The sequence below is a fragment of the Nicotiana tomentosiformis genome, chromosome 7, assembly GCF_000390325.3.
Source record: "Nicotiana tomentosiformis chromosome 7, ASM39032v3, whole genome shotgun sequence".
NCBI lineage: Eukaryota > Viridiplantae > Streptophyta > Magnoliopsida > Solanales > Solanaceae > Nicotiana > Nicotiana tomentosiformis.
The window spans coordinates 28,894,553-28,920,325 of NC_090818.1; the positions used below are offsets into that span (position 1 = coordinate 28,894,553).

General features: G+C 35.4%; 3 protein-coding genes across 4 annotated transcripts; 2 read left to right on the forward strand and 1 right to left on the reverse strand.

Annotated features, from left to right (window-relative positions):
- Window positions 1-336: 336 nt before the first annotated feature.
- Window positions 337-2,401, forward strand: LOC104090394 (large ribosomal subunit protein uL5z-like). Its single transcript, XM_009595472.4, has 5 exons — window positions 337-469; window positions 565-672; window positions 770-812; window positions 1,570-1,765; window positions 1,983-2,401. The coding sequence occupies exons 1-5, from the start codon at window positions 467-469 to the stop codon at window positions 2,176-2,178; spliced, it is 546 nt and encodes a 181-aa protein (XP_009593767.1). The 5' UTR covers window positions 337-466; the 3' UTR covers window positions 2,179-2,401.
- Window positions 2,402-6,357: 3,956 nt separating this feature from the next.
- LOC104090393 (uncharacterized) lies at window positions 6,358-7,835 on the reverse strand. Of its 2 annotated transcripts, none has more exons than XM_009595470.4 (3): window positions 7,295-7,835; window positions 7,095-7,196; window positions 6,358-6,700 (listed from the first exon to the last, which is right to left on the reverse strand). In XM_009595470.4, the coding sequence occupies exons 1-3, from the start codon at window positions 7,583-7,585 to the stop codon at window positions 6,620-6,622; spliced, it is 474 nt and encodes a 157-aa protein (XP_009593765.1). In that variant the 5' UTR covers window positions 7,586-7,835; the 3' UTR covers window positions 6,358-6,619. The 2 variants fall into 2 exon arrangements, with proteins under 2 accessions (XP_009593765.1, XP_009593764.1); XM_009595469.4 differs by having other exon boundaries at window positions 7,089-7,196; window positions 7,295-7,750.
- An 11,279-nt stretch (window positions 7,836-19,114) lies between these two features.
- On the forward strand, window positions 19,115-25,065 carry LOC104090392 (uncharacterized). The gene is made up of 9 exons (XM_009595468.4): window positions 19,115-19,469; window positions 20,037-20,165; window positions 20,239-20,368; window positions 20,833-20,953; window positions 21,970-22,051; window positions 22,884-22,937; window positions 23,978-24,016; window positions 24,538-24,637; window positions 24,714-25,065. The coding sequence occupies exons 1-9, from the start codon at window positions 19,236-19,238 to the stop codon at window positions 24,839-24,841; spliced, it is 1,017 nt and encodes a 338-aa protein (XP_009593763.1). The 5' UTR covers window positions 19,115-19,235; the 3' UTR covers window positions 24,842-25,065.
- The last annotated feature ends 708 nt before the right edge of the window (window positions 25,066-25,773 follow it).

Sequence of the window (25,773 nt, forward strand, 5' to 3'; positions counted from 1 at the left end):
TTCTTCTTGAAATCATCATACTCGTAATTAGACTCGTTCAGAACCTTAGTGAAAATTTAAAGTTTAATAAGTCAAAGTTCAAATATAGACCTTCGAGCCTAGAGTTGGATTTTCCTAAACCTAACTTCAGACCTTATATCTGAATTTAAACTTATTCAAACTTCGGATCTTAGATTTTCTCAGAGAATTTAACTTTAAAATCTTCAAACCTCGATTTTCATTTCAGAACAGCATATTTGAAGTTGATTCTAAAGTGGCTAAACATTTAAAAACTTTGTAAATTTCGGCTATGTTTTAAATAGGGGACGGGTTATTTGTGCACTTCACACTTCTCGGGAGCAATACAAGTTGCGGCCCACGTCAAAAATTAGATAGGTTTAGGGTTTTTTTTTTTGGATCTTCTTCGCGCCATCAGTAGTACCGTACAACTCTCCCTGCAGCTGCAACATCTTCCAGCAGAAACGCCATGGTATCTCTCTGCGATTTCCATTCAGTGTGTATTCATGTTTATCTTATGTATACGCCAATAACTTAAGCATTTCTTGTTGTGTAAAATGAGAGCAGGCTTCAGAGAAGAAACTGAGCAATCCCATGAGGGAAATCAAGGTTCAGAAGCTTGTCCTCAACATCTCCGTTGGTGAGAGTGGAGATCGACTCACCAGAGCTGCAAAGGTTCAGCCCCTTTTCACAACATCACCCTGAATTTATTATATTCCATTCTATTGATATTGATCCTAAAATTGGATCTATTTTTATTTTGATACTTAAGGTGTTGGAGCAACTTAGTGGTCAATCACCTGTTTTCTCCAAGGGTAAGACTTTGAATATTATGTGCTTTTAAATATAATAATCGGCACCTTTGTATTAAGGACATTGTCAGGAAATATTAGACCTGCACTATGAACATTTGTCTAATGAATGAAATGAGGCCTATGTATACTTTCAAGGTGATTGGTTAACATATTGCATTTGTAATATTTGGCCTTAATATATAATTAGTTGCAGTTTATGTGTTGGCGCGAATAGAGCTGGATAGATACAGAGGACTTGTATAGAAGACCCCAGTTAGTTTTGGGATTGAGGCCTAGTTGATTATAGTTTTGGTATTAAGGCCTGGTTGATTGATTGATTGATTAATTACAGTTTCAATGAAAGGTTGCGAGGAGTAACTTGTCTTTTTGTCTACCTGTATATGGAAGGCCCTTATTTGTGATGAATGAAAACCTCAAGCAACTAGCTATGTTAGTTGCACGTTCTTGTAATAGCACTGAATTTTTGTTCTTTTAGGCAACATAGATATGCTAGTATTTTTGCTAGATGTTGATCCAAGCCAGCCTTACTCACAATATAAGATTGTAGAAATTTGATGACCATGTTATTCACGAGTTATGGTTAGCTTAACTTGCTTCCTGCTTTTATTTGTGCATTGGCATGTGTGATATGGCTGGTGAATGGAATATCCACTGTTTTGTTTGTGGACATTTAACTGATTTTTGTATTTATCTTGATCTACCTGTTTGAAGATGATATTTAATTTCTCACACATGCTTGCATGGTTCTCATTAACAGCAAGGTACACTGTGAGGTCCTTCGGAATCAGGCGTAATGAAAAGATAGCTTGCTATGTGACTGTCAGAGGGGAAAAAGCTATGCAGCTACTTGAGAGTGGATTGAAAGTTAAGGAATATGAATTGTTGAGAAGGAACTTCAGTGAAACCGGCTGTTTTGGGTTTGGTATTCAGGAGCACATTGATCTTGGAATCAAGTAAGCAAATTGTCATCTAAGTATCTTTCCTGTTTTTAGCTTCATAATCAACAAAATTAGCTGCTTCCAACATTAGTCTGTTGATGGTATTCCTTGTTCATAACACGAATTGCCTTAAATTTTTTGCTGGAATTTCCTTGTGTGTAGCTTTTTAAATTATATATATATAAATCGTTTCTAAGCTGTATCATTCTGTTTTTTCTTGTCTGTTTCACAGATATGACCCTTCAACTGGTATTTATGGTATGGATTTCTACGTTGTATTGGAGCGCCCTGGATACCGTGTTGCTCGTCGTCGTAGGTGCAAGTCTCGAGTTGGGATCCAGCACAGGGTCACAAAGGAGGACGCAATGAAGTGGTTCCAGGTTAAATATGAAGGTGTTATTCTTAACAAGTCCTCAAACATTCAGTGATAAGCTGAGAGCCGGCTTCTTGATCAGTTTGTCTCCTAGCAAGTTTATGTTTATGTATTTTGTAGACAGACATCTACATTACTCCTAGAGGAAAGTTTTGGAAAGTTTTTATTAGTTGGTGTACGAGGATGTGTTAGTTCTCATTTTGGCATCAGATGAATTCAATCCATTTTTGTGGTCATGTTCTTTTGTTGCAATCTACCAGTATGTTATTAGTGTTTTACTGTAACTGGTCTTTAACTATGCTGGATCTAGAGATTCTGATCGTGTGCTGATGAAGCAGTTACTTGACAGCTGCATCTGGAGACGGTGTTGGAGATGGTTTTGTTTCTAAATCTGTATCTGCACTGTATACTTCACACAACTCACTGCAATATTTGTTGCCTGTGTAGCCATAAGTAGCATGACTATCCTTAAGAACTTAAAGAAGAGTGACTACGTGAGAAGTTACTGCATCATCAAATATTCAAATGGCGTCTCTCATCCACTTGATCATCTCTATCGCAATGTAAACAGCTTGGTATGAGGATGCACTCTCATTCATGACTCGCTCACAATTGCAATGGACCTATAACTTCTTGCTTGGCGCTGATAAAATTTCGGAAGAATAGAATAATACAGTGTGTATTCACAGTAACTTCACAAGATCACTTCTGAAATTTGTACTTATTATATTATGCTACTATCGAAATAAAGAAAACGTAAGACAACGCTGCAAACTTGGAATTGAAGGAAAACCGAAGTTTTATACTTGACGATATGAATGGTGTTTACATGATAAAAAGAAATTGGTGCAAACTTGATGGAACACCTCGAATATAATAGCACGATATTCCTCTGCATTCATAGAAACATAATAATTCAAAAGTCGCCTTAAATCCTTCGTATCATGAATCCTATTTGCTATTATCATCTGCTCAATGGACTCCCTAAAATCCTCTCTTGGATCGTAAGAAGATTTCTCCATTGCTATCATCACTATAAACTTGGTCTTTTCATCTCGCGCCTTCCTCCTCTCTTCATTTTTAGCCTCTTCTCTTTCTCTAATCATCTTATCTAACCTTTCTTGCACCATGGCATGTGTTAGGCTTGAAATGGTTGGATATCTATCAGAATTGGAACTTTCAGCTTCTTCTGAAGACGACGAAACACTCAGCCTACAACTGCAGCACAAGGCACTGCATCCCCTAAGTTGAACCTTCTGCTTCTTCGCTGCTGCCTTAGAGTTCTGCATTCTTTGAGCAGTGACACGGAGCTCTGATTTGAAGGAGAGATGTTAAGAGAAAATCATTTATGTAATTAGAAAGTGGGTCTTACTAATCATGATTATGTCTCAAGATTAATGAACCTGTGAAGATCACTAGGGATATAGGGAAACATTCTTTTAGCTCATAAAGCCTATGATGATGATGTTAATAAGATATTCTTGATTACCTTTAAAGATTGTATTAGGTGGCATGCTTTAGAAGCTGTGGTTGAAACAGAATCACCACGTTTCTATACACGATTAATCACAATAAGAAAGAAAAAAATGAATGAGATAAAGAAACAGAAAAGGAGCAAAAAAGTGAGAACTTTTGATTGTTTTCACATGCTAGTACAAGGTCCTATGTACTAGTTGATTTCAAGAATCTGGAAAAGCTTTGTGGTAGTGTGTGAATGAAATGGCTGCAGAGGGATAATAATTCAAGTTGATGAAACAGGAGGAGGACATTCTATTGTAGAAACCATTTGGCCTCATCATTGAAGATGCAAAAGCTCCTGCACAATAGACTTTACTAATCAACCAGTTGAATAAAAGTTATAAGAAAATGGATTTGGTTTGAACATATAGTTTTAATGTGAGTCAGATTTAACTTTTCTTTGCCAGAACCCACAGTTACTTTAGATACCTCATCTTAGTTGGCTACATCAGATTTGATCTCTGACTTTGCAGGGTGAATATAATATAGTAAATACAGAATTAAATCAACAAGAAAATGCAAAACTCCCATCAAAACCCAGAATTTTGGTCTACACAGCGTAAACGCCAATTATGAAGGACAACCCAGTACACGAAGCATCCCGCGTTTACGCAGAGTCCGTGGAAGGGCCGCATCTCAAGGGAGTGTGATGTAAGCATCATACCCTAATAATACCACTGCTCGAACCCATGACCTATAGGTCACACGAAGACATCTTTACCGTTGCTACAAGGCTCCCTTCATAAACGCCAATTATGCAAAAATTAAAACGTTTACTAAAAAGGCCTAATTCTTCTTGAGGACAATATCCATTGCAATTTGCAAGTAGGACCTGTGATACAAAATGATTGCAAGGGAGCACGAAAAAACAGTAGGGCCTATGAAATCATGTTAAAATATATAAACTCAACCCAGAAAGTAAGGCTAGTCAGTAGCTTAGGGAATATAGTATGCAAGATTCTAGGCATTAGGCTTCTTTATCCTTTCAAAACTGAGTAGGTGAATGCAAAATCATAAACTATGCTGGGTTCTCTGAAGCAGTTCATAAATAATAGACTTCTTTTAAATAAGTATTCCATCAATGATAAACATCTTCCTTCTCTTATGGAGCAATTCAAGAGTAGCTCACAAGGAAAGCTTGAAACTCAATCCCAATTCACTTATTTTTTGTGAATTTTGAGAATAATAATTTGCTTCTTATTTTGAAAGGAGGGTCATGTTCCACCCTGTTGTACTCATTTTCAAGTTTACAAATTTCAAATCTGGTCCAAGTATGGTCCCCAATTAAGAGCTCCGAAAGGAAAAAAGAAGGGAGGGAAACATTCAAGTTTTGTGTATGATCACATAGAACCACTCCACTATCCACATTTTTTGGTTCTAAGCTTGCAATGCACTATGGCAAGTTCCAATATTTATCCGTTATCACGTTTTTTGTTCAATGGAACTAAACTTCATTACATTCTTGAACTGCATAACAATTTGAGGAGATAATAAAATAAAAGGGACAAAAAAAGATGAAGTTAATTTTAAATATGGGCAAACTACAAAATTGTAAGTTCCATTTTCAGACTACCACTGATTCTAGAGTAAACTGACAAACCAGAGGAAGTTCAGTGTATTCGTCCAGCATTTTGCTGTTTCTGTCAATTTAAGAAAAAGAGCAGGAAGAGCTGTTTCTGTCAATTTAAGTGAGTAAGAAGAAGGGGGGGGGGGGATATAAGGCCATCATGTATACCCACATAATAAGCAATGCTTAATTAAGTCAAAGACGTTAAGAGGCCAGATTCAATTGATTCCTAGCCAAAACAACAAGTATAGGAGCCAAGACATTATTAATAAATGGAAGAACCATACCAAGCATAAGAAATGCGCCATACTTGCACCAAAAATAGAAAGAAGCCTACAGTATGGTGGAAGAAGAGCACATGCATGTGGGAAGACCTGATGGACAAGATTGATCTCACACTCCATGATGAGAGATTTATGAGCTTCCACCATTACAGAGTGGGAGGTGAAGTGGATACGTATCCCTTGCTTCATAGTCCATTGTAGGTTTTCATTGTTTCTCTAGTTTCAATGCTAATATTCACATGTTGACAGGTTTCTATGCTGCAACATAGCAGTAGTCTATCAGAACTTGCCATTACAAGCTCAGAACATTGTAATAGTTGTTGTCAAGTGAAAAAATGATAATATGGTGAAACATTCTATTGGATAGTTACTTTGGAGCCAATATAACGAAATCATAAAAGCTAACTTTTACAATCTATAATTAGTGAAGATTCAATAAGTTCATGCATCAAATGGTAAAGCAGAACAAATGCAATGAAGGCTTTCCTAGACGGAAGACATCAGTAGATTTGAAGCTTTAAATCCTACATATATTAGGAAAGATTTACGCCCAAATTTCTTCCATCCCATCCACCCTCACTGGGAAAATACTTGTGATTGATGATCACAACCCCTTACATTTTCTTTTGATAGGTTCAAAACCCCTTTACTTTTCATTTCTGTTAACATTTTGCTTGTTCAGTTTCTTGTTGCTTTTGTTATATATAAAAAAATGATCTTATTGCTAACTGCATTTCTCTTGCTTTTGCAACAGAATTAAAATTGGAAGTTTGACTTGCTACCAAATATAATACCATGGAGGATGCAACTAAACAAAGAGAAATACAATAATACACATGATAAAGGGCAACAAAACAAAAGAGGATTTGGAAAGTAAGCATTTCTTCTACATGATAAAATATTGTGAGTCAAGATACAAGTTCATCATAGCAGCTAAGATTTTCCTCATTTTACATAGCTCAGAACCAATCTCACATCCCTATCTCCAATGGCAGCCATAGCGTTGGTCTCAAACTACAAAAGTTTCTGCCCTAATACAGCTTACCCAATAGACAAAAAGAAAAAAGAAAAAAAACCTCACATGAAAAGTAATGATACAACAACAAGAAGCAATGAGAAGGACCACATTAGGGTATTACAAGTTTCTTGCCAGCATAGATGGTGTCCCCTTCAAGCCCGTTAGCCTCCTTAATTGCCTCAATTGAGACCTATGAAGCCAAAATATACATTCAATATGCTACCATGTCATCAACTGGTAAATGAAGATTTTTGTCATCTTTTTTTTCTTTGGAATAAAGGAGAAACCAATATTCTAATAAAATACTCAATCTTTCACATTTTATATGACGGCAAGATTAAAATGTTAGTAATTTGATTCATATAATATTTAGTGATATCGGAAAAAATATTAAAGAAATAGTTCAATAATTGATTTTGACAACGGAAAAGTGCAGCACAATTTAAAATTTAAATAGCTTAATGAATTTGAATTCTTAACAATTATAAAAAGCATAAAAAATGGAATGGTGAACATATGGAAACATCTCAAAATGAAAAGAATGTCATATAAATAGAGATAGAGAAAATAAAACGAACGCAAACCCCATATTGTCTAGAGAGCCCCCAAAGAGTGTCTCCCCGCTCAATCTCTATTACATTTTGTGAAGCTTCCTTCGCTCTTTTCTCCGCACAACAATTCGGTTTCTAAAAGAGCCACAAAACAAACACATTTATAAAAATAAACTTCAAATGATTGAACATAAAAGTTAACAAACGTATGCAATTACAAACGAGTCAACAACCTTGACAATGGGCTCAGGCTCTGGCTGGCATTGTTGAAGCACTTGAGGCTGAGTTTGAAGTTGAGCTAACTCAAAAACTGTTGCCTTTACCTCACTGCTTTGACTATTGAGGTTTGGATTATTGAAAGGATTGACGGCTTTGAGAATGCTCATTGCGATTCCCGAGAAAACCACGAACCCTGCTGCCTTTGCTATCGTCTTCTCCTTATTGTTATCGTCATTATCCTTGCCGTTGTCGGATCCATTTTCCGACGGCCGTCCATTTTCCCACATCGATATAATGTTCCTCATCGATCGATCTGTACTACGTCGTATTGTTGGAGTGTTTGGTTTGCGAGGGAGGAAAAAGGGGTTTTAGGGATTTCGGAATTCAGACAGAGTACTCAATGTGACTGAGGTTTGAATTTCGAGGGAAATCAGCACGCGCTCAGATTACGCGCTCTCTGCCTCTCTTCACGAGTTAAGTCACCTAACCATTTTTGCAACTAAAATCCTGTATCTCTGAAACATTTTCCCCTCAAATTTCTAAAAGTTTCTCCTTATCCCCTCCAAGTTCTGAAATTTTCTTATCATCTTAAAAAGTTATTGGTAAAGTTGATGTCATATGACCAGAAGGTCACGAGTTCGAGCCTTTTACAGAAATATAAGATAAAACTGTGTATAATAGACATTTGTGATCCGACCCTTCCCCATACCCACGCATAGCGAAAACTTAGTGCACCGGGCTGCCTTTTTAAAAAACTTTAAGATTGTGTCTAAAATATTTGTAAATCATTTCGGAGATATATATATTGATGATAGAATAAATAATAAATATATATTTGAAGTCATAAATTTATTAATTATAGGATAACATATTATACTAGCTATAGTCAAATACTTTGAAGAATTTAAAGATACATGTTATATGGAATATTATATTATGATATTTTTGGTGAGGTATGAGACGAGCAAGCAAATATGTACATGGGCAAATGTCTCGCCTCTAGATTTTTATATTTCATGATTATGTTGGGGTGTTTAAAAATTGCATCATCTGTGACATGTCCTTACTTAACCTTTAAAAACATTCTTTCTAAATACTTACAATATTAAAAATAATTAGATATGATTTAAATTCTACAAATTAGTCACACTAACTTTGAATAAATAAAAAATATAATAAAAATTAAGACGGAAGAATATATCACAAATAATTCCTTGTTGGATTGCCCAATGAAGGACACGGGCATTTCACTCAACAAATAAATAACCTTGTACTTTTATTCATCTCGGATTCGATTAATCAAGATTCTCGTCCTATAAAGCCCATTATAGGGAGAAGCTTTGTTGGAAATTTTTCAGTTATGTCAGCCCATAAGTAAGTTAGTACAAAAATTAGTCAATTCATAAAATATTATCAATATTAAACAATTAGCTATTTATAGCAAAATAAATTAATTTTTTGCTTTTTTGAGTGTGTGTTGTTGGAATAGATTAGATAGATCTTAAGGAGTTTTTTTTTATTTTTATAAATTGCAACTTCTATTTTATTTCCTTCCCATAAAAGAGTACATGGATGGGGACTTAATACCTTACCCTCTAGTAGATCATGAGAGTTTATAAGCCTAAACTCTATTATTCTATTACCATGACTATTTCTAGTTTGCGTAAATATGAAACTAAAATGGTAAGGTTGCTTGCGTGCTGCTGAATCTTGATTACGGAGGTTCATTATTAATTTTAGCTGCCTTCATTTGTCTAACCCTGAATGAAGCAAGTTTCCACTTGTCCAGTTGCATAAGTCCCCTAACCTGCTTTGGTAGATCCTCATACCTAGTGAAAATAAGTTCTTGTCAGTGTGTGTGACTGATTGTAGCCAACTTGTCCGCAACTATATTAGCTTCCATGTAGCAATGTTGCATTGTTATATTCCTTTCAATGATAATTCTCTTGATCTCTTCTGCAATTTGTATAATTCTCCATGGTGTTGTTGCTCCCTCATTCACGCATGAGGTTATCAGTTTGGAGTCTGTCTCTGCTACAATAGCGTGTAGCCCCCTTTGCCAGCATTGTTGCAGTCCATAGAGCATAGCCTTACTTTCTGCCAAGTTGCTAGTGCCTGGTCCAATGTATATAGAGTAAGCTCGTATGAATTTTCCATTGTTATCTCTAGTGACTCCTCCAATCCCACAGTTACCATCAATGCAACTACTATCACTATTAAGTTTGATAGCCAATGCCGGAGATTTTTGCTATCTAACCAATCTATATGCCATGTTGTTAATAGGTTGATCAATCACTTTTTGCAGCTGGCCCCAAGAGGATTGCATCTTTATTCTTCCAAATTTTTGTTTGATCAGTTCATGGAGAGTGTAAGATATTAAACTCTCTGATCTACGAGCCGAGGGAATTTCTTTTCCATATCTGCACGCACATATCGCTTTTCATAATTCCCATATTATCAAGGCTGGTAGGACCTTAATCATGAAAGCTGCCACTATATTTAAGGTTCTATGATTTCACCATTTGGCTACTAGTAGACCCAGATGCACATCTGTTACTTTTATTCCAAAAGGACCTGCAAACCTTGTCCAGATTTCTTAAGCCAAAATTCCTGAATAGAATAGGTGGTCCACTATATTTATTCCATTTATGGAGGTTGACAACAGTAACATCTAGCTTGGATGTTGTAACCAAATCTTGCTACCTTCTCATCGGTTGGAGCTCTATCGTTTTAGGCCCTCCAGGTTATGAAGGTCATTTTAAAAAGGCATATGCTTGTTCCATATTATATTGTTTAATATTCCTTAAGTTTTCCATTGTCTGAGACTTTCCCATGCAGGGGAGACTGAGAAGCTCCCAGTTCAGCTTGATGTCCATATCACTCTATTTGGTAGGTCTGGGTAAAGTCTGATTTTGTGTTGGTCCATTATATTCTTGACTGAGTTTGGTATATCTTCAATTATTGCATCATACTTCCAGTTGCCTCCTTTTAAGATATCTTTTAATTGGACATCTTTAGGTTTCATTCCTGATGGTAATAGTTTGTACCAATGACCTTGTTTTGACCAATTATCATACCAGAAAGAGATTTCCCCCTCCTCTAGGTAACCATTCAATGTTTTGTTCCACCTTCTCACCAACTGCACACAAAGCGTTCCAACTGCGTGATTGCCATAATCTCCATTGATAAACTACATGGTGTGTCCTTTTGCAGTATTTAACTATCATAAAATCTTTTCACAGAGAGTCCCTAGTTCTTAGATTCCATCATGCTTTGGCTGTGAATGAGTCATTTATATCTTTTAAACTTCTGAATTGGACGCCTCCTTCTTTATAGAGATAACACAGAGTTTTCCATGATATCCAATGGTGTCGATCATTTCTGTCAGAACCTCTCCAAAAGAAGTTTGCTAGAATTCTCTCTATTTGTATGAAGACCCTTTTGGGTGGATTTACTGTTTCTAATAGATGCATAGGTATAGTTTGTAAGACTTGACTAATAAGAATTGACTTCCCTCCTGTAGATAGTAGCTTATTTTGCCACCCTTTCACTCGACTTGTCACCTTATCTATTATTTCAGAATAATATGTGATTTTTTGTCTACCTGTAATTAATGTGCAGCCCAGGTACTTTGTGTGGAATTCCTTATATCTCATTCCCGTGATACTCTTTACCCTGGTTATAACACTTAAGGAGGCTCGGTCTTCAGCATGAAACGACTTCTACTTTTGTTTATTTTTTGTCCATAAGTGTTCTCGTACACGGTTAAAACATTCATAACCAGCTCCAAGGTTCTTCTGCGCCCACTAGTAAATAAAATTATATCATCTACAGAGGCTAAGCGGTTCACCTTTGGCCTATGTCTTTCCATATGGAAACCTGAGTACCTCCTCCAATTTTGAAGGTTATTCAACATCACTAAAAGAAGCTCTGCACTCAATACAAATAGTGAAGGTGAGACAGGTTCACCTTGCCTCAGTCCATTATATGATTTAAAGAACCTAAATCTTTGGCCTTTAGCTACCAGAGAGTACCAGTTGCTCGGAATGTGTGTATGTATTAGCTCCAACTATTTGTCAGAGAACCCCAATTTCTTCATTAGACTACACAGGTAAGACCAGTCGACCATGTCGTAAGCCTTTGCCATGTCAAGTTTTAGTACTACATTCCCTCCTTTCTTTGGTCTAGATGATTATTGGAGACTATTTTTTGTAAGATCCGCGTCAGTCAAGCATTTAACATCTTTGCAAATATCTTACTCGAAACATTACACATACTAATTGGCCTAAGTTCTAATAGTTTTGGGGGGAACTCCACCTTTGGAATCATTACTAGGCAAGTGTGAGTAAAGAATCTCGAGACAGAGGCCCTTTGAAAGAAGGAAACCACTGCATTGTATACATCTTCCGCAATAACTTTCCAGCATCTTTCATAGAAAAGGGCATTTAGTCCATGCGGGCCTGGGGCACTTTCTGTACTAATAGAGAAAACATAATTTTCGACTTCCTCCAGTGTAGGTATTGTTGTCAGCATTTCATTGTCCTCTTCTGTGACTTTTGGTGTTAAACAATCCAATGCAGACATATCATCTGGCGCTTCATTGTGATTAAATATTCCTAGAAAATGTTCTATTGTTGTTGTGGCAATATCTTGTTCACCTATTCTCGTTTCTCCATTATCATCCTGATTCTCTGAATGTTGAGTCATTTCCTTCTTCCTTTTATTACACCATGAAAGTATGTAGTATTCTTATCTCCATCCTTCAACCAATTTGCTTTCGCTTTTTGTCTCAAGACTACATCCTGAATTTTTAAATATTGATAGTAGTTTGCTTTCAGCTTATTTAGGTCTCACATTCTCTTGTCTGTGTTATTCAGTGTCAGTTCTTCCTCTAGATTCTCAATTTCTTTTTCTAGTTTCTTAGGCTCCTTATATATATATATATATATATATATATATATATATATATATATATATATATATATATATATATATATATCCAAACGCTTCCATAGACCAGCAACTCAATCTATGGCAAACCTTCCTTAATTTCTGATGAAGGATCCACATAGGGTTACCTTTATATGTTCCTGCCACACTTCTTAGACCAATTTGATAAAATCTTCATGCTCTGCCCAAAAATCTAGGAATTTGAAGTATCTTGGTCTAGTAGTATCTGATGTCTTCATGTTGATTAGTAGAGGTGCATGGTCTGAACAAAATCTTGCTAGATGTGTGATAAATGTTTCATTTAGTGTATCTGCCTACCATGAGTTTATATGAAGTCTGTCCAGTATTTTTCATATTATTTTGGTTGGTCCCCTGTTGTCACACCAAGTGTATTTAGCACTATAAAAACCTGCATCCTGCAACTCACAATCATTTATGCAGTTCATGAAATCGATGTTTTTGCTTAGGCTATATGGTCTTCTCCTAATATTTTCTTCTGTGATGAGAATTACATTAAATTCACCTACAACAGCCCGTGGCCCTTGTATGTTGGATTCCCAAGCTCTTAATTCATCCCACAATTATCGTCTCTCACGTGTGGTACATTTCGCATACACTACTGTCACATAAACTGGCGTAGCTAATGTTGTAAGAGTTATTTGACATGTCACCCGTTGATCTGAATCTTCTAATATATTCACCGATACATCTGATGACCAGAACAACCAAATTTTGTTTTTGTAATTTACGCAACAATATTGTAAACCTAATTGTAATTTGTAGTGTTCAATTTTTGTAGACCTTACCATTGGTTCTTGTAACGCAATAAAACGTATTTTGTATTGTATTTGTAAAGTTTAAGTTTTTCAAAATCTTGTTGGGACTCAATGCCCCTAGTGTTCCATGAAATTGTGTTAATTATTGGAAACATTAGGGGTGAGGTCCTTTTTTTCTGGCTTGTAGCTTTAGGTGATGGTCCTTTCATTCCACCCCTTTTGGCTATGATAACCCTTAGGGGAAAGGTTATTGAATTGTGAAATTTTTTCTTTCACTCCATTTCCTCCTGCCTATTCATTCTGAAAATTTAGCATTCGTTGAGGTCTTTATGCATTCTCATCATCCGATCTGATTTCCCCTTCCTCTTCGGTTAGGTTAACCATTTTAGCGTCTTGTGTTTCCGGGACCTTCTCATGATCTGTATTGTATGTGCCTTGCCGCACTTTTATGTGTGAAAGAGGGTCCCCTGATATTTGGGTTGGGGATTTTCCTGGGGTAAGTTGACGCACTTCAATTGCCAAATCCGTATTTAGTCCAACCCATCCCTTATCTCCTTGTATCTCTACTGTTCTTAAGTTCAGAGTTAGAAATTGGTCACCACCGTTTAATTTCGGACTAATTTAAAGCTCAAGTAAGTCATTTTGAAGAGAGATCTTGGATTGGAACCTCTTCTACTTCCTTGTAGCAATTTTCTCCACTTGATCCTCCTTAACATTGATCAGCCTTTGGCCTGCACTAAAGTCCTGATCTTCAAGTTGATATGGTACTATTGCAACATTTTTCTTTGTTTTTTTCCCTTTCATAGTCACTCCAGCCTTGCTCTTATTTTTTTTTCCCTTTCTCGTTGTTTTTCCTCTTTGTTGCTCGTCACTCTGTTATGCCTCGGTAGTTTTCTGATTTTCTCTAATGGTCTTCTCTACATCTATCATTTCTGAGTGAACATTGATTTCAGTAAGCCTCTTTTACGTTAGTTGTTCATCTACCATATTGACTTTGGCCATTTAACCTGATGGATTGGTCTTCTGAGTGCTCCCATTATTTAGCTCCCCATTCCTGGTATTTTCTTTAGCCTTTTTCCTGTTGTTCTTTGAGTTCTTTACTTCAGTCCATCCACCCTCATCCTCACCCATAATATTCTTAGTTTATTTGGTTTTCTGTTTATCATTTGTCCCTGGTTCTTCGCCCTTTGGCTGTTGCATTCTACAAATCGCGTCTGAATGACCCTGAATGCGACATTAGCATAATTCCGGGATATTCTCATACTCGATTTGTTGATTGAATATGTCTAGTTCACCGTTATCATCCACAAGTGCCACTTCTACTTCCTTCAAATTTGGTTTTGATAAGTCAATCTTCGCTCGAGCTTTCGCCGTAGTTGGCCTTGTTCTTGTCACCGTAGCCTTGTCTAGATCTATTAGAGGACCAATGGGCTATAGAATTATTTCCATTGATGCCTAGTCGTGGTAATGCTATGGTAATTCAGGGAGCGTCACCCAAATCGGAGCCAAGGTTGACTCCATATCCGCTTTGAAGTTCCTGGTCCATCGTTGAATTCTCATGGTGGTGCCACAAATTTGTATTGGGCGTCTACATAGAACCTCTTGAAATCCTCTTATTCCGTGAAATCGATGAACACATGCCTCCAGTCATAGGCCCCAATTTTGTTCGATTTGTTCAGGGGATAAGTTCTTTTGAAACCATCCCTTATTTTGTCAATTTGGGGACGGTTTCGAGAGAATTTTCCAACAATTGTCCACTTGCACTTTTCAGCCAGTAATTCATCTTCCTCTTTCAAGAAGACTACTCTCGCTTTCCCATCAATTAGTTCATAAGGCTTGTGTTCTAATCGTACATTCTTTCTGCCTGGCCCGTTGATTTTTCCTTCAACAGCCGCAACAAAATTGAATTGTGTTGAAATATTGTTTTCACTGTTCTTATTTGGGGTAGCTAGGCGCATCCCCTGCTGTTCGTCGGTGGCCATATGGCCGGTCAGAGCCGCCTTAGTGGGTAGGGGGAAGGAATTTGGGTTGATTGTTCTGTAGGGTTAATTGGCTAATATTATCAAGGAGTTTAAATCTTAATTTTGTGATGATTTGATAGAGTTTGAGGTAGTTTGAATTAAAAATTAGAAGTAGAAGATAAACATAAAAAAATATGATATGTGTATCACATATGTATTAGACCAAATACACATGCATCCACCTAAATTTGTCCAAAAATCTCACTTAACACTCAAACTAAAACCATGACCTATTAAACACTTAATCTTAGTTGAAACTGTGTCAATTTAACGCGAGAAGCTGACATGGCAGGAGATGTGCTTCTCACTCAAATTGAGCGCGTGAGCAATTTAAGCTACAGTACATGTTTTTGCCGAAAAATACAAAATTTCACCGGAAATAACTTCTTCTTCCAACCCATTTTTTCAAACTCCTTCCTTCTTCATGCCGTCCTGTTATTTTGTCTAGATTCAAACTATTTTTTCATTCTTCCTGTCAATCCTCACAATAATTTCAATTGTAATCCATTTTCTGCTCATCCTTTTCAGCCATAACTGAATGGAAGTTGATGAATAACATAAGCAGCCTATGAAGAATTTCTTAATCACCACATTTTTTACCATATCCCTTAAAAGTAATTTGACGTTTAGTACGACTTATTAGTGATTGAGTTGGGAGAGATCAAACACAAAGGAGAAAGAGACATAGAAGCAATTTAGCAGAAATTATCAGAAGCCAAGAGAGAAGCTGGAATGGTGGTGATGGAGTCACATGGCTAATCAAAGAGACATTGGATCAACTTCGACGAAAAAAATGGAGACTGTCGGATTTTTTTTAAAGGATATCTCTCTCTCTCTCTCGTGCAAAAAAATGGAGTTCTTCTTCATCATCTTTCAAATACTATAGACAAAGCCATTTGCCGGAAAAGACAAGTTGTTGCTGGAAAGATGAAATATTATCAGATTTTCATTTCCGATAAACTCTTCATGTCTCGAGCTTTCTTTTTTCTCAATCTTTGAGTTTTTATTTGCTGACATGTACTTTTTTTCATTGGCTGTATTTGCCATGTCAATAGCAAGTGTATTCACGCACTGAAGTTGGTTTATAATTGTCAAATTTGTGTTCAATAGGTACGGTTTGAGCATAGATAAAATGTTCAATAGGTCATAGGTTTTGTTTAGGTGTCTAAATAAATTTTTGAAGATATATTTAATGTGTTATCTAATATATAGGCCAAATACATATAGGCCCTTTCAATTTGTTTTATTTTTTCATTTAGACACTTTAACTATTCTTCGCTCCTATTGAACACTTGAACCTAAGCTCAAGTGTGTCAATTAGAAACAACTTGCTGACGTGTCACGTAGCATGTATCTCACTTAAAACAGAGTGCGTTTTGCTGGAAATTCTGAATGTTTCGCCGCAAAGATGATTTTCGGGTGACAAATTTTGAAGCCGTTTTTTACTAATTCCGGCAGCCACCATAGTCACTGCTGCTACCACTCCCTGTATCTTCTTATCAAATTCATACAGTAGAAAGTTTGGAGAAATGGAATCACTTTGATTTACGGTCCTGGATCTCTAGTAGATCTTAGAAAAATCATTTCTTGCTCATTAATGATGTGATCCACTATTTTTATAAAAACATCACGGTGTTATATTATCAACAGTTATTATTAGTGAGAAATGAGAAATGCAATTCCAATTAATTGCACTCATTCTGGTTAATCATTGGTTTTTGGACAGATTATTTCAATTCAATCTTTTTATACCAGAATTAGTATCTTCTTCTTTCACCACGGCCACTGCATCCCATTACTGCAGTTTAGAAAGGCAATTTAAAACATCAATTTCAGTGTTCCCCCTTCAAGCTATTTTTAACAAAACCAGCAGAAGCTGGCCACCAGCTCCCCCCAATTATTCTCCATTTTCTTATGCCATTTCCCAATTCTTCATAACGAAAAATAGAAACCGAGAGACAGAGAGATGTGCAAGGAAGTACCCAAATCAGAGAGGATTCTTCTTTTCTGGAGTAAGGCAGCACTCAACTTTTTGTCAAAAGATTCCGGCCGGCCTTCTTTTTTCCGTTACCGTCAGTCAATGTCACTTTTTCTGTTTAATTTCAGACTTTGACCCTTTTCATTTCTTCGCGTACGTGTCAGTTTTTTATTAGTTTGATCTGCCATGTCAGTGATGAGTGATATTCACGCACCCTAATTTGTTTAGAGTCGCCAAATTTGTGTTCAGTTGGCTCATTTTTGGTAGAGATCAAGAGCTCAATAGCAACAAACCTTAGTATAACTGTCCAAGTGAAAAATTCAGGCAAGTTTTAGGGGTTGTGTATGTATTATATATCTATGTATACATGTTTGATGTATGTAGTAGAAGAATTTTTTGAATTCGATTTTAACTAAGAATTTTGATATAAAATTATTTCAAATCACCTCCAATCTTTTTCAATTTTTGTATATTGACTAATCTATATATTTTCAATAAATTTCAACCATACCCGTTGAAAAATATCTCATTTTACTTAGATTTTTGGAATCCTGTATAATTTTTTTGCTACCTTATTCATGAATTTTTTTTCCCGTCTTGCATCTAATTTAGCTGATCATACTTAAAAATATGGAAGTAGATCTTTGCGTGTGATTCTTGGAGAGAAAGAACCTTTATTTATTTTTATATGTAGTGATTAATTTTGGTAAATTTATAATTAACGGCTAGAGGTTGATAAGTTAGGACTTATTTGAAACATTTCCGTAAGATTTCTTATATAATTTATAATGGGAAACTTTGGTCGCCAAAATTTCTTCATTGGTGGTTGCCTATACCTTTCACAAGATGTGATACAGATGTTTACAAGATGTGATGACCCAAATCCCAATGGCATAGTCAATAATGCAGCCTTTTGTTGCCCAATTGCTAATACCTTAGCAATTGGTCCAAGACTCCAAGGGGAGTTGGACAAATGATAGCAATATTTTTTTTAATTTTAACATTGTAAATAATCATGAACGTTCGTGTACAAATATATTTTTAGTTATATGACTATCTTATTTTATACATAAAAGATTTTCTATCTTTTACATATAATATATCTAAAAAAACATATATTTTTAATTTCAAAAGTGTAAATGGCCATGAAAGCCCATTTCCTCCGCACAAATTATGCTATCCAGAACCAAAAGCAAAGCCATTAAACAAGCATTAATTCCTTTTCAATTTTTTCCTATCACATTACATGGTATAGAAGGGAAGGAGAAGAAACCAATGACAGTGGTAAGAATAAAGAATTAATGTTGTTTTTATCTTCATTAACCTTTACTTATGCACCTAACAACTTGTTTGGATGGTTGTTATCTAATGTATTGTATTTTATTGTTCTTTAAATACAATGTTTGTTTTGATTGTTACTTAAAATCTTACTGTATCGTATTGTTAAATCTATCGTTTCGTAACGATAAAAAATGCCGGTATGGTGACGCCGTTTCCTTACTTTTCTCTCTCATCTTGCTCTTCCTTATTGTTAAATAATCATATTTTATTATTTACCCTGCTTTTTTATATAATAATTCTACTCCGTATCTTATTTTTCTTAATAATGTTGCAAGTTTATTTTTTATATTGTTGGTGCATGACATCATGAAACGACGGCAAACGATGCAATCTATCCAAATATTATATTTATGAAACAACACCATATAATATAATACACTACAATACGATACGATACATTATAAAACGATAAGTAACAACAATTCAAACAAGCCGTAAGAATAAAGAATTAATGTTGTATTTATCTTCATTTACCTTTACTTTTTCACCTTGTTCTATTTTTTATTTTCACCTTCTAGGCTTCTACTAATTATGACAAAGAACTTCAGATGAAGCGTGCAAGTAAATTCCTCCACGTTAAGACACGTGTCATTGCTTACAAAATCACGTTCCGACCTATGCCAAGCTGCACAAGATTCATTCTAAGCCTACTCTAGATTCTTAAAAAAACAAAAGGTTCTCAGCTTGCCATCTCATCATTTTTCCTTAATTTCTTTTTATTCAAAAATTTTCCCTCCTCATAAACTTAAATAAATTCTTCAATTACACGCTAAAAATATCCCAACCTTTTCCATTATTTCTGCTTTCTTCTTCTTCATTTTTTTTGTGTATCTTTGATCCATTATTGGCTTACCTCTTGATTCTTTAGAAGCTGTCAAGCTGTAAAAAAATGGCTCAATTATTGTCACCTGTTTGCACAGATTCCCTCAAATTACAAAACCCACTGCAGCTTTTCTCTTCAAGAAGTAAATGGCCAATTTTGGCTAATAATTTTAATAATTTGAATTGGAGCTCAGTTGGTCATTCTGGGAAGAAGAGAAGATTAGGGAGAATCAAAGTTGCTTATCAAGATTCCGCAGCATCTGAGGAAATTGCTGATGATTACTATGGTGTTTTGGGTTTGGTAATTTACAACCTATTTTTCAACTTTCACTGTCTTATTGCCTTTCTTTCCAATCAGTTAGTTCTTAATAAGAGAAAAAACATTCTTTTTGTGTAAGTCCAGTCATTAACTTTCAAAAATCAAAATTTTACTCTCTTTTTTTTTTGGCTGCCTTCATTGCCTTGTGTCTGGATATGCTAATTGAAGTTCTTTTTTGGCTTTTCATATTGTAGTTTCTGTGATTACTTTCAACAAAATACCATTAACCAACCTCAAATAATGGGTAAATTTTAACTGCTTATTCAGATGCTACTTTAATCCTCTAAGGAAAATATACTATCAGTCTATATTAACAAAAGGTATGTTAATTATTACAGTACTTTATGAAGAAGCTGAATATGCTGATGCAGACATGGCAATTGCACATATCTAGTATAATTTGCCTGTTTCCTTTATCGAAAATCCGGTACTATGCGTTTCAGTAATTAGTTAATACTAGTGAGGCAAAACCATATTTCAATGCAAACAGTAATTGGAGGTTATACTATTAGCTACCTTGTTAACTTTTCGTGGTCATTATGTTGCCAGCTTCCTGATGCTACACCCACGCAAATAAAGAAAGCGTATTATAATTGCATGAAAGCTTGTCATCCAGATTTGAGTGGTGATGATCCTGAGACCACGAATTTTTGCATGTTTATCAATGAGGTCTATGAGGTGGGTGTTTGAATATTTGATAATGCATGTACTTTGTGTTGCACTTCAATTGCTAATCATTGTAGCACTTTAGATTCTTAGTGATCCTGTGCAAAGGAGAGTTTATGATGAGATCCACGGGTACACTGCCACAGCAATCAATCCTTTCCTGAGTGATTCATCAACGAAAGATCATGTATTTGTTGATGAGTTTAGCTGCATAGGTATTATGCCTCAACTTTATTTGTTTATTTATTTTTTAAATTTCACTTCATATCTCTTTCAGGTAGCTAATTTTTTTTGGAGTTAGTTCATCTCCATGCTTTTAGTTTTGTTTTTCCTGGGACTGAATTCTAAAAGTCATGTCTGTACTAATGAACGAAGCTGGTTATCGGTCATCTGATGTGTTAACCACCTCCAATGGATTTGCAAAGCATGCTCTTTTACAAGGCTAGAAAAGCGAGAATGTTTGACGTCTCAATGAGTCTGGAATGCTGAAAGTAATTAGGAAAAACTGCATAGATTTTGTATAGTTTTAGTGCAAAGCATTATACTATCAGTTATGATTTGTTTCTAAATTTGTTGACCTCTGTTAAGGAAGTTTTGTCAATTCATTGATATACAAAGAGAAAATTTGCAGCACCTTCTTGAAAAAGTATGATTTAGAACACATCTCTCTCCTTCACAGGCTGCAAAAATTGTGCCAATGTTTGCCCAAAAGTGTTTGGCATTGAGGAAGACTATGGAAGAGCTAGAGTTTACGATCAATCTGGAAACACTGATTTAATTCAACAAGCTATAGATAGCTGGTAGGTTCTTGCTTCGTGGATGTAGCTGCTTATTTTGAACTTCTATATCCATTTTGCTAAAGGCCTAATGTAATTTTGTTCAGTCAAGATTCAAGTAAAATAGACATATACAGTTATTATTTCCTTTATGGTCTCTCAATGTGGTATGATCCTGATGCAAATCAAGTAAAATTGCAAAAATGATTCTGCAGATTCGCAAATATAAAGTGTAACTCTATAGCTTATATATGTGCATGTGATGCATCTCCTATTTCATCTTGTTTCGTTCATTTATTTTGTTTTGCCGCTATGAGATGTTTCCAATGTCATATTCTTATTTTATAGAAGGTTTATGACACATCCTATGTGTTGTTATACATAACTTGAGACTTGAGTCAATAGAGTATTAATTCAAAATGTGTATCTCCTTTAGACTGCAACGATTATACTATCTATTTCGCCTCACTAGAGTATTAATTCAAAATGTGTATCTCCTTTAGACTGCAATGATTATACTATCTATTTCGCCTCCCTTAAGAAGTTATAAGCTGGACAAATAAGCTTGAACTCTGCAGCTTAAGCTCTTGAGAAATGCATAGGAAGAGTGTCTGTTCGGAAGATAGACTAATGTAAACAAGTTTGCTTTAAGTGATGGACATATCTGCACTTTTAGTTTTAACAAAGATTCTTATGCTATATTAGGCTACTTTTCCAAAAGGAAATGAAAGGACACTTGATTTATGTATCTATATCAGATGACTTTGAAGTTCATCCAATGGAAAAGAAACTGATACATCCCAAATTGAACTTGTCCGGGGGCTGCAAAATCAAAAATGTTGTTTCTTCCTGAATATGGAAGATTTAACTAATCCTACTCTAAAGCATTACTTTTTTCTGTTCTCCTGAAAGTTACGTCTTATTTGTCGATTCCACAGTCTTAGGATCCTTAAGTTGTGTACTTCTGCTATTTCCATCTCACAGAATTTGTAGGAGTGAACGATATTGCTAGTCAAATTACTAGTTCTTTCTCTTTGCAGCCCAGTTGATTGTATCCATTGGACTTCTGCTGCACAGCTATCTTTGCTTGAGGATGAAATGCGAAGAGTAGAAAGAGTAAACGTGAGCTACATTTCTCACCTAATTTGGCAATTTCATGTCCAAAAGCACATCCAGTTTATATTCCTTATGATTTTGCTGCACTAAAATGCTCGATGACTTCTTAAATTGTTGACTGATGGATTCTACTGTGAGCATGTGTAATTCTTTTGATGTCAATAACCTATATTCATTCTTTTTGTTGACTGAAATTGCATAGTCGTCTAAAAGTTTTATAAACATGAAGTAGTCGGATACTGCTTTTATTAGCTCATTTAACTCTAGGCAAAGAAGTTGTAGTATTCGAAATACCTTAATTCACCTAGGCATAGTGAATTCACTAATCAGGCAAGCCCAGGGTTAAAAGACCATGGGTAAACTGCTCCTTATTTTTTGAATCAGCTAAGTTGGTGCCTATAAATGGAATATGAGTTTTCATCTCCAGCAGATATGACACACTCTCTCTCTTGGCTTGAGATCTTTTTGAGTTGCTTGAAGCTGAAATGATTTGTTGGTGCTGTAGGTGAATGTTTTAGCAGGTTGATATGATATAAAAGGATTATGTGGAAGTAACAGTCAGTTATTCAGACTAGTTGCAGAGGGATGCTTTTGATGTATTTCACTCTTTAAATATGGAAATAAATGTTCTACTTCCTCTTTATCATGTTTGGAGATGGTATTCTGTGATCTGTGTCTAAATTATCCAAAAAATTTCTTAAGTTTCTGTTCTAACAAGCTTCTAATGACTCTATCAACTAAATGAATATGCTGCTAGACTTTTCAAATTACTCGATCTTGTTTGATCTTCCTTTTATCTTGGTATCACGTGTAACATGTGTATTTTATGTCTCAATAGGTTGCCTTCATGCTTTCAGGAATGGGTGGTGGATCAGTGGATGTTTTCAGAATGGTATTTTGTTATTCCGTTTTATGTCTCTTTTGATGGTTCATTTTATCAATATGAGTTTAATCAATAATTGACATCATCATGATATTTTTGGCCCTGAAAATGTCCATAGTTTAATTGCATCTTACAGTGTTCCAAATTTGTGTATGATGGCTTTGAATGATCTATCTTCTATTTTAGTATCTTTTTTGAAATCCACATTCAAAGAACTCTGAGAAGCAGTTGCAGTTGGACTGTATTCTAAGCTAGAAATTTTTTATGCTTCAGTTGCAATGATATTGGAAGAAAGGATAATAATGTATTTAGCTGTTTGAACTGTACCCCTAAGCTAGAAACATTTGATAAATTTAGCAAAAAACAACTAGGCTGTAATCAAATAGAATTATTCAAGATCGAAAGCTTGAGAGATACACCTATAAGATATCTACTTTAAAGTGACTGATTAAATGTTTCATCTTTGCCAAATATATATCTAGAATATTTTATGAGCAAATATTTATTGTCATTATATTGTGAAAATAGAAAGCTGATTCGCCAAGAGAATTATCCATGAATATATATTTTCATGCCAGACTAAATTTGAAGAACTCTATTATCATAAATTATCATGACTGATCAATTTCAAGAAATCACTGTTTAGGACATATGTTCAGAAGGAGTTAGTCACTGTCTAACTCTAGAATGAATAGGATATTGTTCAGTACATCTCCACGAAAAAGATAGCTATATCTGGCTTGCATGCATTGTATAAGTTCTTATTTTCTTCTTTTTCAATATCCCCTATGTGAAAATTGAAATAGTTTTTTTTTCCAATGATATCCACAACTGTTCTGTTCTTCGATTTATGGAAACCACCAGTAGTTCTGTTATCTTGTTTGGACTTGTTGGAACTGAGATTCTTAGCCTCTGGAAATCAACTTATCAATTTGTTTTTGAACCTGTTCTAATAATGAAGCTATGTGCAGTTAAAGTTCAGCTAATTATTTGCTCTTCTCCAATTCGCTTTACACATTTGTATAATGTCAAAACACTTTACGATGCAGGCGAGCATCCGGTGGGAGAAACGACAATCTAAAGTCTTGGTAAGAACTACTGGCCCAAGTTTAAAGTATATGTCTATACTACCTTGTAATATGCATATTTAAATTCGTTTGTTTTGCTTCTGTTCAAAAATCTCGAATTGATTGTTAACCTATATTTCGTGATATGTTATATGTCACTGTGCACGTGGTCCATGTTGCAGATGGTTTACTTTTATGCATATTCCCGACTTATTTTGGTTATTCATGCATTAGGAAGTATTGATTTGTAATAAATTTAGGCATGATACTGCAATTTCCTCTATTATTTTGTTCATCATTCTCTCCTTTTGAGCAGTGCATCTCCGTGGTTATATATATTGCTTTGAATTTTATTTGTTTATGGGAGAGTTACCATAGTGGTATATTGCTAGCAATATTGGAAAAGGTGGGCTTGTTAGTTTGTTTAGTAGGGGGCATATAATGTTGTTTCTACGCGGATTTCATACTCGGATTTTTGCTCCATTGATAGCTGTAGCATTGTGATTAGATGGGAATCTGGTATAACGTGTAAGCTATCGCAGGAACAAGCTAAAATCAGAATGATGAAGAAGAAAGATTCTGAGAAACCTGAATCGTACTGGGACAACTTATGGGGCAATGCTAAAGACTACGCAAACACAGGTAGCGAAAACAAACCTAAATGAATTTGCTAATGTATACTATCTCCACATAACCTAATTTGGGTTGGTTGCTGCAGATGAAGAAGTGGAAGAAAGAACAAAACGAGCTGCAGCAGCTGCTCGAAGATGGAGAGAATACTCAAGGAGAGGCGCCGATAAACCTCCTACCTTTAAACTTCCAGAGGCCATCTCCAATGACAATTGACATACTACTTCCTAACCGATTCTCTAGCATATGGTACATGCATCTCACCTTTGTAATATATGGTTGTATATGATTGATGCATTTAGATATAGTCTGTTCATGATATATAGTCGCGGTGCCTTCCCACCTCAATGTAATTATGTATACCCAAAATTAAGCTTCGTATGTAAGATTAGTCATAATTCAATAAAAGTTATATAAGGAGAAAATGGAGAAAACCATAATCCAACCTGTGTACTCTATGCATGTTATTCATGATTGATGGTTCTATCTGATTACCTTAGAACCCCCTCCCCCCCAAAAAATAAAATAAAAAATAAAACACCCCAAAACCCAGGCAGGGGCGGAGAGACAAATACGGGTTCGGCCGAACTCGGTCCTTAATACTTGAAGTCGTGGTTCCAAAATCCAGAACCCATAAGGTTGGAATCTTAGCCTCGCCTCCGAACCTAGGTGGACCTTTTGCAATTGACAAGTTTATATTAATATGTGGTTGGTATTTTTAAATGATACTTCTTTGTCCTATATCTTATCCATCATGCAAATACAAATGGAAGAGCTAGAATATCCTTTAATACTCCCAGTTGAAAGGGTGAAGCATGACTCAAATTTGAGTTGTTTTATAAAGAGCAGTTTTTCAAATCTAATTTCTTTTCACTACTATTTTGTATGTTGACTTTGGTAAGTATATTTAACAAAAGAAATCCTCCATAATTTTAACATGGCTATTATTTTAAGTTGTTAAAGCATATTGTTTACCTACCCCGTCTATGGGGCCTTTTCTATTGTTCTCTCCTATAGTTGACCCTTTTTTAAGATATACACATTCAGATTCATAAAATTTATCTCTCAGCTGTAGCCTGTACGATGCTTCTGTAAGTATTATCATGATATACTGCTTAAATGTTGTTTACCCGAAAAAACGGATAGAG

Excerpts from the sequence above, each read along its gene's own strand:
- LOC104090394 (XM_009595472.4), top strand. Across the intron at positions 673-769 it reads GACTCACCAGAGCTGCAAAG|GTGTTGGAGCAACTTAGTGG; the intron begins GTTCAGCCCCTT and ends TTGATACTTAAG. Across the intron at positions 1,766-1,982 it reads CACATTGATCTTGGAATCAA|ATATGACCCTTCAACTGGTA; the intron begins GTAAGCAAATTG and ends TCTGTTTCACAG.
- LOC104090393 (XM_009595469.4), bottom strand. The coding sequence starts at position 7,585 with ATGAGGAACATTATATCGATGTGGGAAAATGGACGGCCGTCGGAAAAT. Across the intron at positions 7,197-7,294 it reads AGCCTGAGCCCATTGTCAAG|AAACCGAATTGTTGTGCGGA; the intron begins GTTGTTGACTCG and ends TGGCTCTTTTAG. Across the intron at positions 6,701-7,088 it reads CTAGACAATATGGGGTTTGC|GTCTCAATTGAGGCAATTAA; the intron begins GTTCGTTTTATT and ends TTGGCTTCATAG.
- LOC104090392 (XM_009595468.4), top strand. The coding sequence starts at position 19,236 with ATGGCTCAATTATTGTCACCTGTTTGCACAGATTCCCTCAAATTACAA. Across the intron at positions 20,166-20,238 it reads TTATCAATGAGGTCTATGAG|ATTCTTAGTGATCCTGTGCA; the intron begins GTGGGTGTTTGA and ends GTAGCACTTTAG. Across the intron at positions 24,017-24,537 it reads AACGACAATCTAAAGTCTTG|GAACAAGCTAAAATCAGAAT; the intron begins GTAAGAACTACT and ends AAGCTATCGCAG.